This window comes from Equus caballus, chromosome 12 (assembly GCF_041296265.1).
Source record: "Equus caballus isolate H_3958 breed thoroughbred chromosome 12, TB-T2T, whole genome shotgun sequence".
Classification (NCBI taxonomy): Eukaryota; Metazoa; Chordata; class Mammalia; order Perissodactyla; family Equidae; genus Equus; species Equus caballus.
Window position 1 is genome coordinate 36,506,828 of NC_091695.1, and position 11,745 is coordinate 36,518,572.

An 11,745-nucleotide genomic window follows, 5' to 3' on the forward strand; every position below is an offset into this window, starting at 1 on the left:
GTAATAGCCAAAAACTAGAAACAACCCAAATGTTCATCAACAAGTGAATTGATAAACAAAATGTGGCACATCCGTACAATAAAAGGGAACAAAATATTGGTACACACAAAACGTGGATGTATTTTGTAAGTGAAACAAGCCAGACAAAAAGAGAACGTACACCTTTTAGGATTCCATTTATAGAAAATTTTAGAGAATGCAAACTAATGGATAGTGACAGAATGCAGATCAGTGCTTGCCTGAAGAAAGGGGGCAGAGGGGACATATTAGAGTCACAAGGACACTTTTGGAGTGATACATATATTAATTAACTTATATCTTATTATATCTTAATATATATTAAGACATATTAATTAACTATCTTAAACATATTGATGATTGCATGGGTATATGCGTACGTCAGAACTTATCAAAGTGTACACGTCAAACACATGAGTCTATCGTATGTCAATGATAGCGCAATAAAAAAAAATAGTTTTTAGGAAAGAAATTTGACCAGTGAACAGAAGAGAAGCTCTGAGTTACCACTTTTCTTTCATAGCTGAGGAGTTATTCAACATCCAGGGGTTTTGGTACCTAAAGTATATTAAAGAAAGAAACAAATAAATCCCCTTAAGGAAAAATAGAATGATAAAGAAGAATTTTACAGCTTTAAAATTATCTGATTTTTCATAGCATTAAATCTGTGACCTAAAAAAGGGAGGAGTGCTTCTGTGAAATTCAGTCCAAAGACAATCATTTTGCAGATAGGAGTTCTTAAAGCATTTAAATGGAGCACCCAGTCTGGAAAAAACCCCACATTTGTGTAAAACCTCAAAGGACCCCAGTTGTACCAAATAGGCATTGTCTTATTTACACACCAAACTGCATCCATTTTTGTATCCCTTGTGCCAAAATATTCCCTTTCTGATTATTTACTATTCACCTTTTTATCTTGGATACTTACAACTTCTATTCTGAGAACATTACTTTTATGCATTTTCTAAAATGCATATAATTTACAGAAGAAAACAATAATTAACTGCATGCTTATGGAATAAGATGGCATGTAGGATGTGTTAACAATAACCTTGGAAAGAGTCTTCATGTGGTGATAATGCCTCACTAGTCTTCCGACCTAATACCCAACTGTAAACCTGAATCTATTAAGGGGGAGTAAACCCTTTCTGAAATAACACTTTTAATTTTTTCCAAGCTACACAAAGAAGAAGAAACATGATTCAATGGAGTTGGGAAATGGCACCAGGGTAAAAGAATTTATATTTCTAGGACTTACTCAGTCCCAAGATCTCAGTTTGGTCTTATTTCTTTTTCTGTGTTTTGTGTACATGACAACTCTGCTGGGAAACCTCCTCATCATGGTCACTGTGACCTGTGAGCCTCGCCTTCACACCCCCATGTACTTCCTGCTCCGCAATCTAGCCATCCTTGACATCTGCTTCTCCTCCATCACCGCTCCAAAGGTCCTGGCAGACCTTCTGTCAAAGATAAAGACCATATCCTATACTAGCTGCATGACACAAACGTTCTTCTTCCATCTCCTCGGTGGAGCAGATATTTTCTCTCTCTCTGTGATGGCATTTGATCGCTACATAGCCATCTCCAAGCCCCTGCATTATGTCACCATCATGAGTAGGGGGCGATGCACTGCCCTCATTTTGGCTTCCTGGGTGGGGGGCTTTGTCCACTCTATCATGCAAATTTCCCTATTGCTGCCCCTCCCTTTCTGTGGACCCAATGTTCTTGACAGCTTCTACTGTGATGTCCCCCATGTCCTCAAACTCGCCTGTACAGACACCTCTGCACTTGAGCTCCTGATGATTTCCAACAATGGCTTAGTGAGTACCCTGTGGTTTATCTTCCTGCTTGTGTCCTACACAGTCATCCTAATGATGCTGAGGTCTCAGGCAGGGGAGGGCAGGAGGAAAGCCATCTCCACCTGCACCTCACACATCACGGTGGTGACCCTGCACTTTGTGCCCTGCATCTATGTCTATGCCCGGCCCTTCACTGCCCTCCCCACAGATAAAGCCATCTCTGTCACCTTCACTGTCATCTCCCCTTTGATGAACCCCTTGATCTACACTCTGAGGAACCAAGAAATGAAGTCAGCCATGAAGAGACTGAAGAGAAGACTCATGCCTTCTGTGGTGGAATAGAATAAGAGTTTCCAACCTCTTCATCACCAAGGACTCCTTTCATCATTTTTCCCACAGAGTCCTATTTATATACTCAAATATATTATCAATAAACCAACTACACGTACTAGGTAACAATTTATTTTTCTAGTAAGTTAATAGGTTGCTGGTAACCCTAGCTTCTGGTAAGCATAAAGTAACTAGTGTTATAGGATTGAGCTGATTGATGTATTTCCATTCAAAGAACAAAGTAACAATGTGTCAGGACAACTACATCGCAGGTGAAGAGATTGATTAAATCCAACTCCTTTTCCAGAGGTAAGTACACAGAAGCCTAGAGTTAGAGTGATTTGATCAAGAACTCATATCCACTTAATCACAGAGATAAGTCTTCAGATACCCAATTGATTGCTCTTAAACCATTTGGATGTAATGTATTACATTACTGGACCTGTCTATGCCAAACTGTAATCCTGTTCTAGAAAGATTTCATGATCACTGCAAATGCAGTACACGTATATGGGGACATATGGCCCATCACAGATTAAGACATTTTTTTTGCTTAGTTGAACACCACATGGGCTTATGACCTCTTGAGAACCTCAAAGGCACACAATGGTTGTCCTCCTGGATTCCTATAAGGAACGAAGAAGCTTTGAAAGACTTCCCATAATGGCCTACAGGGACTTATCTTATGCAGAACTACATGTGCCAGATTCACATTCTTGTGGTAGGTTTAGACAAAGGCAGAACCTCAGAGATCCTACACAAAGAGCAAGCCATTCTCATTATTCAAGAACTGATCTTCTAGTCCAGCCTTACCAGGGCCAATCTCAGACTGGGTTCTCCATTGAGAATTTACACTCTTTTCACTTCCCACTTCCTGAGAGAGAGAGAGGAAGGGTTAAAGAAGATAAAACTCTAAAGAATCCAGTCTTCAATTTGTTGCTGTTTGTGAAGAAGAAGTAAAAGGTAGTGTTTTTGTCTGGGAAAGCATGGTAAAAGTAAACCATTATAGCTGAATGCTCTAACCTCAGAGTCATACGGCCTTGGGTCCAAATCCTATCTCTGCCATCCCTCAACTGTGTGATCTTGAGCAAATTATTTCATGTCTTCACAGGTCATATGTCACTTATAAAAAGGTACTTATAATATCCATCTCACGGAGTTGTTGTCAGGGTTAAAATGAGATGGTATATGTGAAACATACAATGCCTGGCAGATAGTAAATTCTCAGTGAAAGGCAAATATCATTATTAATACCATCCAAATTGCTCTACATTATGCACATTCTGACCTGAACCCTAACCCTAACCCCCAATGACCTGTTACACTCTCCTACTACAGGGCCCCTACTCCTCATTATTGGAAAAAACTGATGGGGTAGCAAAACATAGGAATATACATTGAATTCAAAGCATTTTTCATCTTAAAATTTCCGCTTTCTTGGGCCAGCGCCATGGCCAAGTGGTTAAGTTCGTGTGCTCTGCTTCAGCAGCCCAGGGATTAACTGGTTCAGATCCTGGATGCAGACGTGGCATCACTCGTCAGGCCACGGTGAGGCGGAGTCCCACATTTCACAACCAGAGGCACTCACAACTAGAACCTACAACTGTGTACTGGGGGGCTTTGGGGAGAACAAAAAAAAAAATGGCGACAGTTTTAGCTCAGGTGTCAATCTAGGAAAAAAACAAATTTCTAGCTTTCTGTCATTAAAACATGACTATAGCTTTGCTGGTTATTTTTATAGCTTAAAAAGTCATCCTGAAGCTGTTGACATAATGCATTGGATAGTTTCATATTAAAAGAAAGTAATGGATCAAATATAAACCCTTGGCTTTTCTGGCAGGGATAAGGGATCAGAACAAGAAGTCAGATCACCCAGGACAGAGAAGAGCCCAAGTAGAGTTAGCCAAAAGATACTGAGTGTTGAAGACAAACTTGACTTATGTCCCACTTTGGATCTGGAATGGCACCATAAGCATTGATTAACTAACTGGTTCATTGCCATTTCTTGTCACCTGGTCTATAAATTCTAAATGTTTACCATATTGACCTATTTCCCCTAACATGAAAATTCTAAGAATAATTCACATTTGTCAAGTCACTGTTCATAAGGTCCTGCTACCTTTGCTCAGGTAGCACTGGTCACGAATCTCTAAGCTTTTCTTTGTGAAATTGCCTATGAAAAATGCATGCCACAAACCACCTTACAGTCTATTTCATGCCAATTTGTCCTTTTCTGTCCTTCCTATCTCTTGTGAATCACTCAAATCAGAGTTTTATCACTATGTCAGAATTGGATGGCACCAAAGATCTATGGGGACTGAATCACTGATTGCATCTCAGAGGCATAATCCCAGGAGACCAAGGACCAAAGAACTCCTGCCACATCACTGTCCCTGAGACTTTCTCAAGCCATGTTTAAACACACAACACAATCTGATTCAATATTTCAGGAGAAGGAGAAAGAATTACATCTGATTACATAAACATTATCATTACTCTGGATGACGTAAAATCTAAAGCTGGGCTGCATTTGTTCCAATTAAATCAGCTTTTATTATTTTTAAGCTCTGTTCCTAATAGCCATGGAAAGGTTGACTGGCTCTGGACACACACATAGCTTTTAAACTACCCTTTCTTACATTGTTCCCTGAATCGAATATTTCAATGATCAACATCTCTGGGTACCCGTGAACCCAACAACATAAAATTATTCTGAAGTAATTAACCTGATGAATATCAACAGCTGTCACTGTGCTACCTTCCTAGATTCTAAGGGAGCTGTGGATCTTAGAGATGTAGATTAAGATAATTGTATAGCCTCAATGAACATATTGCATTCAACAGAAATTGGACATATAAATCTACACCATTCAGTCTCTAACAGCTGCCCTGACAGTAGCCACAAAGATTTGATTTTTCCCTCACTACCCTTTTATTTAAGCTTTATTTCCCAGCCCCTTAAGCAAAGCAATTTTGGTTAGAAGGAAGACAGCACAGTCCTTGGTGTGGTTTAACACGCTTTCTTCTTGACCCAAGAGGGATAATGCGCTGTCTAGGGAAAAATATATGTACTGAATGTGCACTGGTGCCTCTGTATGTACATGTGAGATGCAACATGGAGATGAGGGAGAGAGAGGAGGAGGGCTTGGTGACATTTTAATGACTCCCACAGGAACTCCATTGAATTGGCCACTCAGCTTCCACATTCATACCCAACACTATTCCCTTTGCTAATTCCTTTATTAGGCTTGTGGCTGAGAGTCTACTAGACATGGCCGAGGCACTGTAAGGCAAAGTGGAAGAGTCAAATGATGTGATTCCCTGAGGCTGCCTTTTCCCATCTGAAGGAAGAAGTAACAAAATTATTAGCCTTGAGGTAGGCTTTCCATTAAACAATGAATTTCCCCAGGACCTACGTCTTCAAAGATGCAGTTGGAGCATCATAAGAGGATCCATTTCCCACTTGAAGACTGATGTCAGTTAGTGTTGGGGTGTGTGAACTTCTAAAACTAGAAAGCTGTTAGGGCTAATTTTTCAGAAATGCTGTCATTGTGTGGAATGTGCCAAAACTCTTAATGAAGCAAAGAAAAAGGGTGGTTATTCACTACTAGAAAGATGGTAAGTGTGGCTTGAAAAATATTAGAAGAAGGTCAGTTGACTCCAAGGGTTGGGATGTATTCTACTTGGCAGGATGTTGAGGTTGAAAGTGATTTCAAGGCAATTGAGAAGCCACTCATATCCCCAGCTCTCAGGAGGGTGATTACCTTGGAAAAACAGCACTCTAATAGCTTTCCTGAATTCAGAATATGCTGCCTGGCCAGCTTTGCTTCTTGTCTGGAACTGGAAGTTTGGGGCCTTTAAGTAAGGTGTTTTAATGGCTAGCTTATCTGTGCTCTCATGTGCTACTGAATCTGAATAATGCTGCTAAAACTTTTAGGGATTCAATCAAGAGTAGAGGCTTTCCAATATTATGAAAGAGGAAAAGGAGCAGCATTTTCTCACTGGGAAGCTGGAGTACAGGGACAACACTCAGTTTGCAGGTTCTTACGAGATGCTTGATAAGCTTCTTTCCAAAGGATGGTCCTGTTTGGTGTGATTTTTAAGAAATACTGGTGATCCTCATTTTGACCTTGCAACACATAAAATTATATTTCTTTATCCATTTTCCCCCTCCCTCTCTTACATGCATGAGTTTCAATACAACGTGCATAATCCTATACTTTCAAAGTATCCTTCCCACCCTTTGCAAAAAGACAGCATCCATAGGAAGAGACCAGATCCATTATTTTTGAGAGTTTGTGTTTGAGGAGATGCTACTCAGAACTCACTTCTTCCCCTGCCAATGGAGCATGAGGAAGTGGATGGGGGTTGTTGATTGAGGTACCTGTAATGACTACAAAGTTTGCTTTTTCAAACTGCTTTTTTTCTTCTAAGTGACTTCTGAAAACTTATACTAAGGCAGTCTCAGCTACACCTCTCACTTACTGCGTTCAGGCTTCTTACACCCACACACTAATTTACCTTGATTTGAAAAAGATTTTTCTGAGCCTTTTTCTTTGTACCGTTTTCTGGGAAGGGCTGATCAACACTGGGAAGAACTATAGTTGCAGTAGTTAAGAGCATAAGTCTTTGGAATAAGACAAATCTAGGATTGAGACCTGGGTTTACCAGCTGGGAGACCTTGAGCAACTTACTTAATCTTTCTGTGTCTCAGTTTCTCATCTATAAAATCAGGACAGTAATGTCAACTTCACATGGATATTATAGGTTTTGGAGAGATAAAATGAAGCAGTCAGTATAAGAATCACTCCATAAAAGATTTCTAAAAACAAATTTCAGCAAAGCAGACCTCCATTATTCTGCCAACATTTCCATAATGTTGAGACTTGAAAGTAGCATGGACCCCCCTGGGGCCTGATATCAAGATGATTGGATTTGTAAATGAGGATTATAATCTATTTTCTTTCCATAAAGGATTGTAATATAAATAACTATATCTAAACTGCATACACAAATTTAATTATGTTTCTAAGGGGGTGTGTGATACAATACTCTGATTTTTTTAACACATCTTAGCTCAAATTCATAACTGAAAAAGAAAGAGATCCCTAGAGGAGAGAGAGTATTTGCCACTTACCTTAATTGTTGAGAGGAGGGCTTTCAATCACACAGTCAATAGCAAGATGAGCCAGTCCCAGATGACCCCACAGATGAACCTGGCATGAGTAAGGAAAGAAGCACTCACATGGGGCTGATAAGATTGGCAAAATCAGATTCTCAGTGCTTTCAGTTTCCTAAACAGACATGCAATCTCATCTACTCCTTAGAAGCACCTTGTGTATGAGGTAGGTCTCATTATTTTCATGTGGTAGATAAATTATAATGATGCAGGCTGAGAACTGACTCTAAGCCATTCCCTGTGAAACTCCCATGTATTTCTCATGAGTTTGGTACAATTATGGAGTGATTTGCCCAAGGCCACACCAACTAGGAAGGTGGTAAAATCCAAATTGCCTGACTGTTCCAGAGGATCCACACGTGTGTATCCAAAATGCAAGTGTGGGATATGATACTGTTCAGCACACCTCCTGGATGGAGTTTACAAACATCGTATGCCCAAATGGGGCTATTTTCCTATACATCCTCATGATTTTGTACCTCCTCCCTTTTCTTTCTGCCGACTCCACCACCTGCAACACTCTTATTGTCTAAACTGTAAACCTCCTGACGAAAAGATCTATGTTTGAGTCGCCTTTCACTCAAAAAGACCATCTCAATGTCATTATGATGGTTAATTTTGTGTCAACTTGATAGGCGACAGGGTGCCCAGATTAAACATTATTTCTGGGTGTGCCTGTGAGAGTGTTTCCAGATGAGATTAGCAATTGAATCGATGGACTCAGTAAAGCAGATTAATTGCCTTCTTAATTAAGGTACACATCATCCAATTCACGGAGGGTCTGAGTAGAACAAAAGGCGGAGGAAGGAGAAAGGTGCCCCATTTTCCCTGCCTCACTGCATGAGCTGGGACATCTCATCTCATCTTCTCCTTCCCTCGGACTGGCTTCCCTAGTTCTCAGGCCATCAAACTAGCACTGAATTATACCACCAGCTTTCCTGGGTCTCCAACTTGCAGACAGCAGATCATGGGATTTCTCACCTTCCATAATCACGTGAGTCAACTCTTCATTATAATTTTACTTTGTATATCTATATATGTCCTATTGATCCTGTTTCTCTGCTGAACCCTCATACGGTCATAGAAATATCTAGAAGAAGGAAGCAAAGAAGGAAAGAAAAGAGAAAAAGTAAAGAGAAACAGGGGAGGAAAAGAAAGGAGGAAAGGAGAGCACAAGTGACAACGTAATCTATGAGGCTGGTTGCAGTGGTTTCCTCAGCAGAAGATTTGAAAACCATTCACTTATCAGTCCAATATCCAAAAGAAAGATTCTAGAGAGGACTGCTGTCATTCATTAAAATCTGTTTCCACACTCTAGATTAACTGAACAGTGCTTTAGGGGTGATTTCTCCACCTTCTAGCCATGGTAAGTATAGTGTAGGGAAATCTTACATCTGAGATGCTAGAGACCTGAAATTTCCCACAATCGTTATTCTGAACATGTGTTCGTATCACTCTGTGCCATTGACAAACACCAAAGACAAGGAGACTGAGATGAATCCGAACTGATGACCATGGAATCCGAAATGAGGCTCTCATCTTATTCTTCCAGGTCAGCAAAAATGAGAGTGCTGCTTGGGGAAACATGGTCTTTTAAGGATTTTTTTTCTGACATTTAAAGAACAAAATAAAGAAAACAGAGAGAAACGAAAATCAGAATCTGAGAAGACACTACATGTGGACAGAAGGCAACCTGCCTAACACAAGAATTCGGGAGGACCTAAAGTCTGTAGGTGAGAAAAAGATAAAAAGGTAACTCAAGTTGTAGCTGGTAAAGGCTGTAACTATATAACTATAAAAGTAACCGTTATGAAGTGGGTCGTCAATTAAACCTCACTTGGATGAAAGTCATTCTGTAGACATGAGATTAAAATGTTATAATCACCATGTTCATTATTTTTAACATTCTGCTGACGGATAATATACATACATACGGAAAAATGCACATTAGTGTATGGCTCAATGAATTTTCACACAAGCAATATATTTTTGTAACAAGCAACCAGAATAAGAAACAGAACATTATCAGCACCTCAAAAGCCTCCCTCATATTCTCTTCAGTTTTGTATACTTTTTGTTCTTTATATGAACAAAATAAGTGGGTGCACACTCTGTTGTGCCTGGATGAGACTCTACATTGTGTTTATGAGACATTTATGTTGTTTCACGTACCGTACGTTGATCATTCCCATGGCTCTATGGTATTGTATCAATTTAACAATCTATGTAACTTTTCTGCTGTTGATGGGCATTTGCGTCATTTCCAGTTTGAGGCAATTACAAACAGTGCTGCTACGAATATTCCAGGATATGTCTTGGTGGATATGACATATGTACATATGTACATACCTACTAGGAGTAAAATAGATTATTCTGAAGATGGAGCTGTATCCTCAGAAAAATCAATACGTACAATTGAATGAACTATATATATATATATATATCCATCCTAAGATAGGTGATTAGAAAGTTATATATAGATATAGATATGGATGTAGATATGGATATAGATAATGGCGTTAGCAGATATAATCAGACAGCAAAGTGGTTCTCCTGATTTACACACCCACCAGCAGGCTATGAGAATTCCAATTGTTCCACGTCTTCACCATCACCTGATATTTTTTGTCTTTTTCAGTTTAGCCATTTTGGTATATAGGTAGTAGTTCCTTGCTATAATTTTAATTTGCATTTCCCTGATAATTCATCAAGCTGAATTGGCATTCGAATATCCTCTTTGGTAAAGTTTTGGTTAGTGTCTTTTGCCATTTTCTTTTTCAACATCTATCTTTTTTTACTGATTTGTAAAATTCTTTACATATTTTGGACCTGAAGCTTTTCTTAGTATATGTATTGTAAATATCCTCCCATTTGCAGTGTGTCTTTTAATTCTCATAATGGTGTCTTTTGTGAAGAAAAATTCTTCATATCAAACTCATGCTTATTTTTTATTGTGTCATATTTTGTATTAAAAGTACAATTGAATAGGTTCACGGACCTGTCACCTGTGTTTCAGTGGCCACAGTGATAGAACCTACCTGTTTGGATGACTGAGTCAAAAACCTGGGTGCTCTTCCATCTAATGGAAGCATACAGAATTGCAGGCACGGCGCATGCACAAAGGATGAACTTCCTCCCCAGGAAAGCACCAAACTGAAGTGACAGAAAGACAACAGTAGATTTCATAAAACTTTCTTTAACTGCACTTTTATTTCTTCCAGAGATATACTTCAAAAAGGATCTGGGACCCAATGGAGCAGGGAAATTATACCACAGTGAAAGAATTTATTTTCCTGGGAATTACCCAGTCTCGAGAACTGAGCTGGGTCTTATTTGTCTTCCTGTTTTTGGTGTACATGACAACTCTGATGGGAAACCTCCTCATCATGGTTACAGTTACCTGCGAAGCTCACCTTCACACTCCCATGTACTTCCTGCTCCGCAATCTATCTGTTCTTGACATCTGCTTTTCCTCCATCACAGCGCCTAAGGTCCTAGCTGATCTTCTGTCAGAGAGAAAAACCATCTCCTTCAGTGGCTGTGTCACTCAAATGTTCTTCTTCCACCTTCTGGGAGGTGCGGATGTTTTTTCTCTCTCTGTGATGGCATTTGATCGCTACATAGCCATCTCAAAACCCCTCCATTATATGACCATCATGAATAGGGGACGATGCACCAGCCTGGTTGTGGCCTCCTGGGTGGGGGGCTTTGTCCACTCCATTGTGCAGATTTCTCTATTGCTGCCCCTCCCCTTCTGTGGACCCAATGTTCTTGCCACTTTCTACTGTGATGTCCCCCAGGTGCTCAAACTCGCCTGCACTGACACCTTCACTCTGGAGCTCCTGATGATCTCTAATAATGGATTGGTCAGTTGGTTTATATTCTTCTTTCTCCTTATATCCTACACAGTCATCCTGAGGATGCTGAGATCTCATACTGGAGAGGGCAGGAGGAAAGCCATCTCCACCTGCACCTCACACATCACTGTGGTCACCCTGCACTTTGTGCCCTGCATCTATGTCTATGCCCGGCCCTTCACTGCCCTCCCCACAGATACTGCCATTTCTGTCACTTTCACTGTCATCTCTCCTTTGCTCAATCCTATGATCTACACCCTGAGAAATCAGGAAATGAAGTCAGCCATGAGGAAACTAAAGAAACGACTACGGCATTCAGAAAAGATTTAAATTCTATGAGGATGTGCTAACACTGAAATTTAAAGATAGATATTAAATTTCACTTCCTCAAAATGTCCAGAGATCACCTTAATGCCAAGAAGAAAGGGGCATCTATGGATACCATGGGGTCCTAAAAGAGGCTGGTCCTATAGTATGTGCTGGGGACCCATGGGTGATACCGCTTTAAGGTGAGACCCATTATGTCTTCCACTATTCGCTTTCAATTATTCATTCCACAAAT

The 11,745-nt window shown here is 40.0% G+C and overlaps 2 protein-coding genes across 2 annotated transcripts; both read left to right on the top strand.

Annotated features, from left to right (window-relative positions):
* Positions 1-1,223: 1,223 nt before the first annotated feature.
* On the top strand, positions 1,224-2,159 carry LOC138916418 (olfactory receptor 4D11-like). The gene has a single exon (XM_070228745.1). The coding sequence runs from the start codon at positions 1,224-1,226 to the stop codon at positions 2,157-2,159; it is 936 nt and encodes a 311-aa protein (XP_070084846.1).
* Positions 2,160-10,577: 8,418 nt separating this feature from the next.
* Positions 10,578-11,513, top strand: OR4D9 (olfactory receptor family 4 subfamily D member 9). Its single transcript, XM_070230518.1, has one exon. It carries the CDS (start codon positions 10,578-10,580, stop codon positions 11,511-11,513), a length of 936 nt encoding a protein of 311 aa, XP_070086619.1.
* The last annotated feature ends 232 nt before the right edge of the window (positions 11,514-11,745 follow it).

Coding starts and splice junctions, on each gene's coding strand:
- LOC138916418 (XM_070228745.1), top strand. CDS start 1,224: ATGGAGTTGGGAAATGGCACCAGGGTAAAAGAATTTATATTTCTAGGA.
- OR4D9 (XM_070230518.1), top strand. CDS start 10,578: ATGGAGCAGGGAAATTATACCACAGTGAAAGAATTTATTTTCCTGGGA.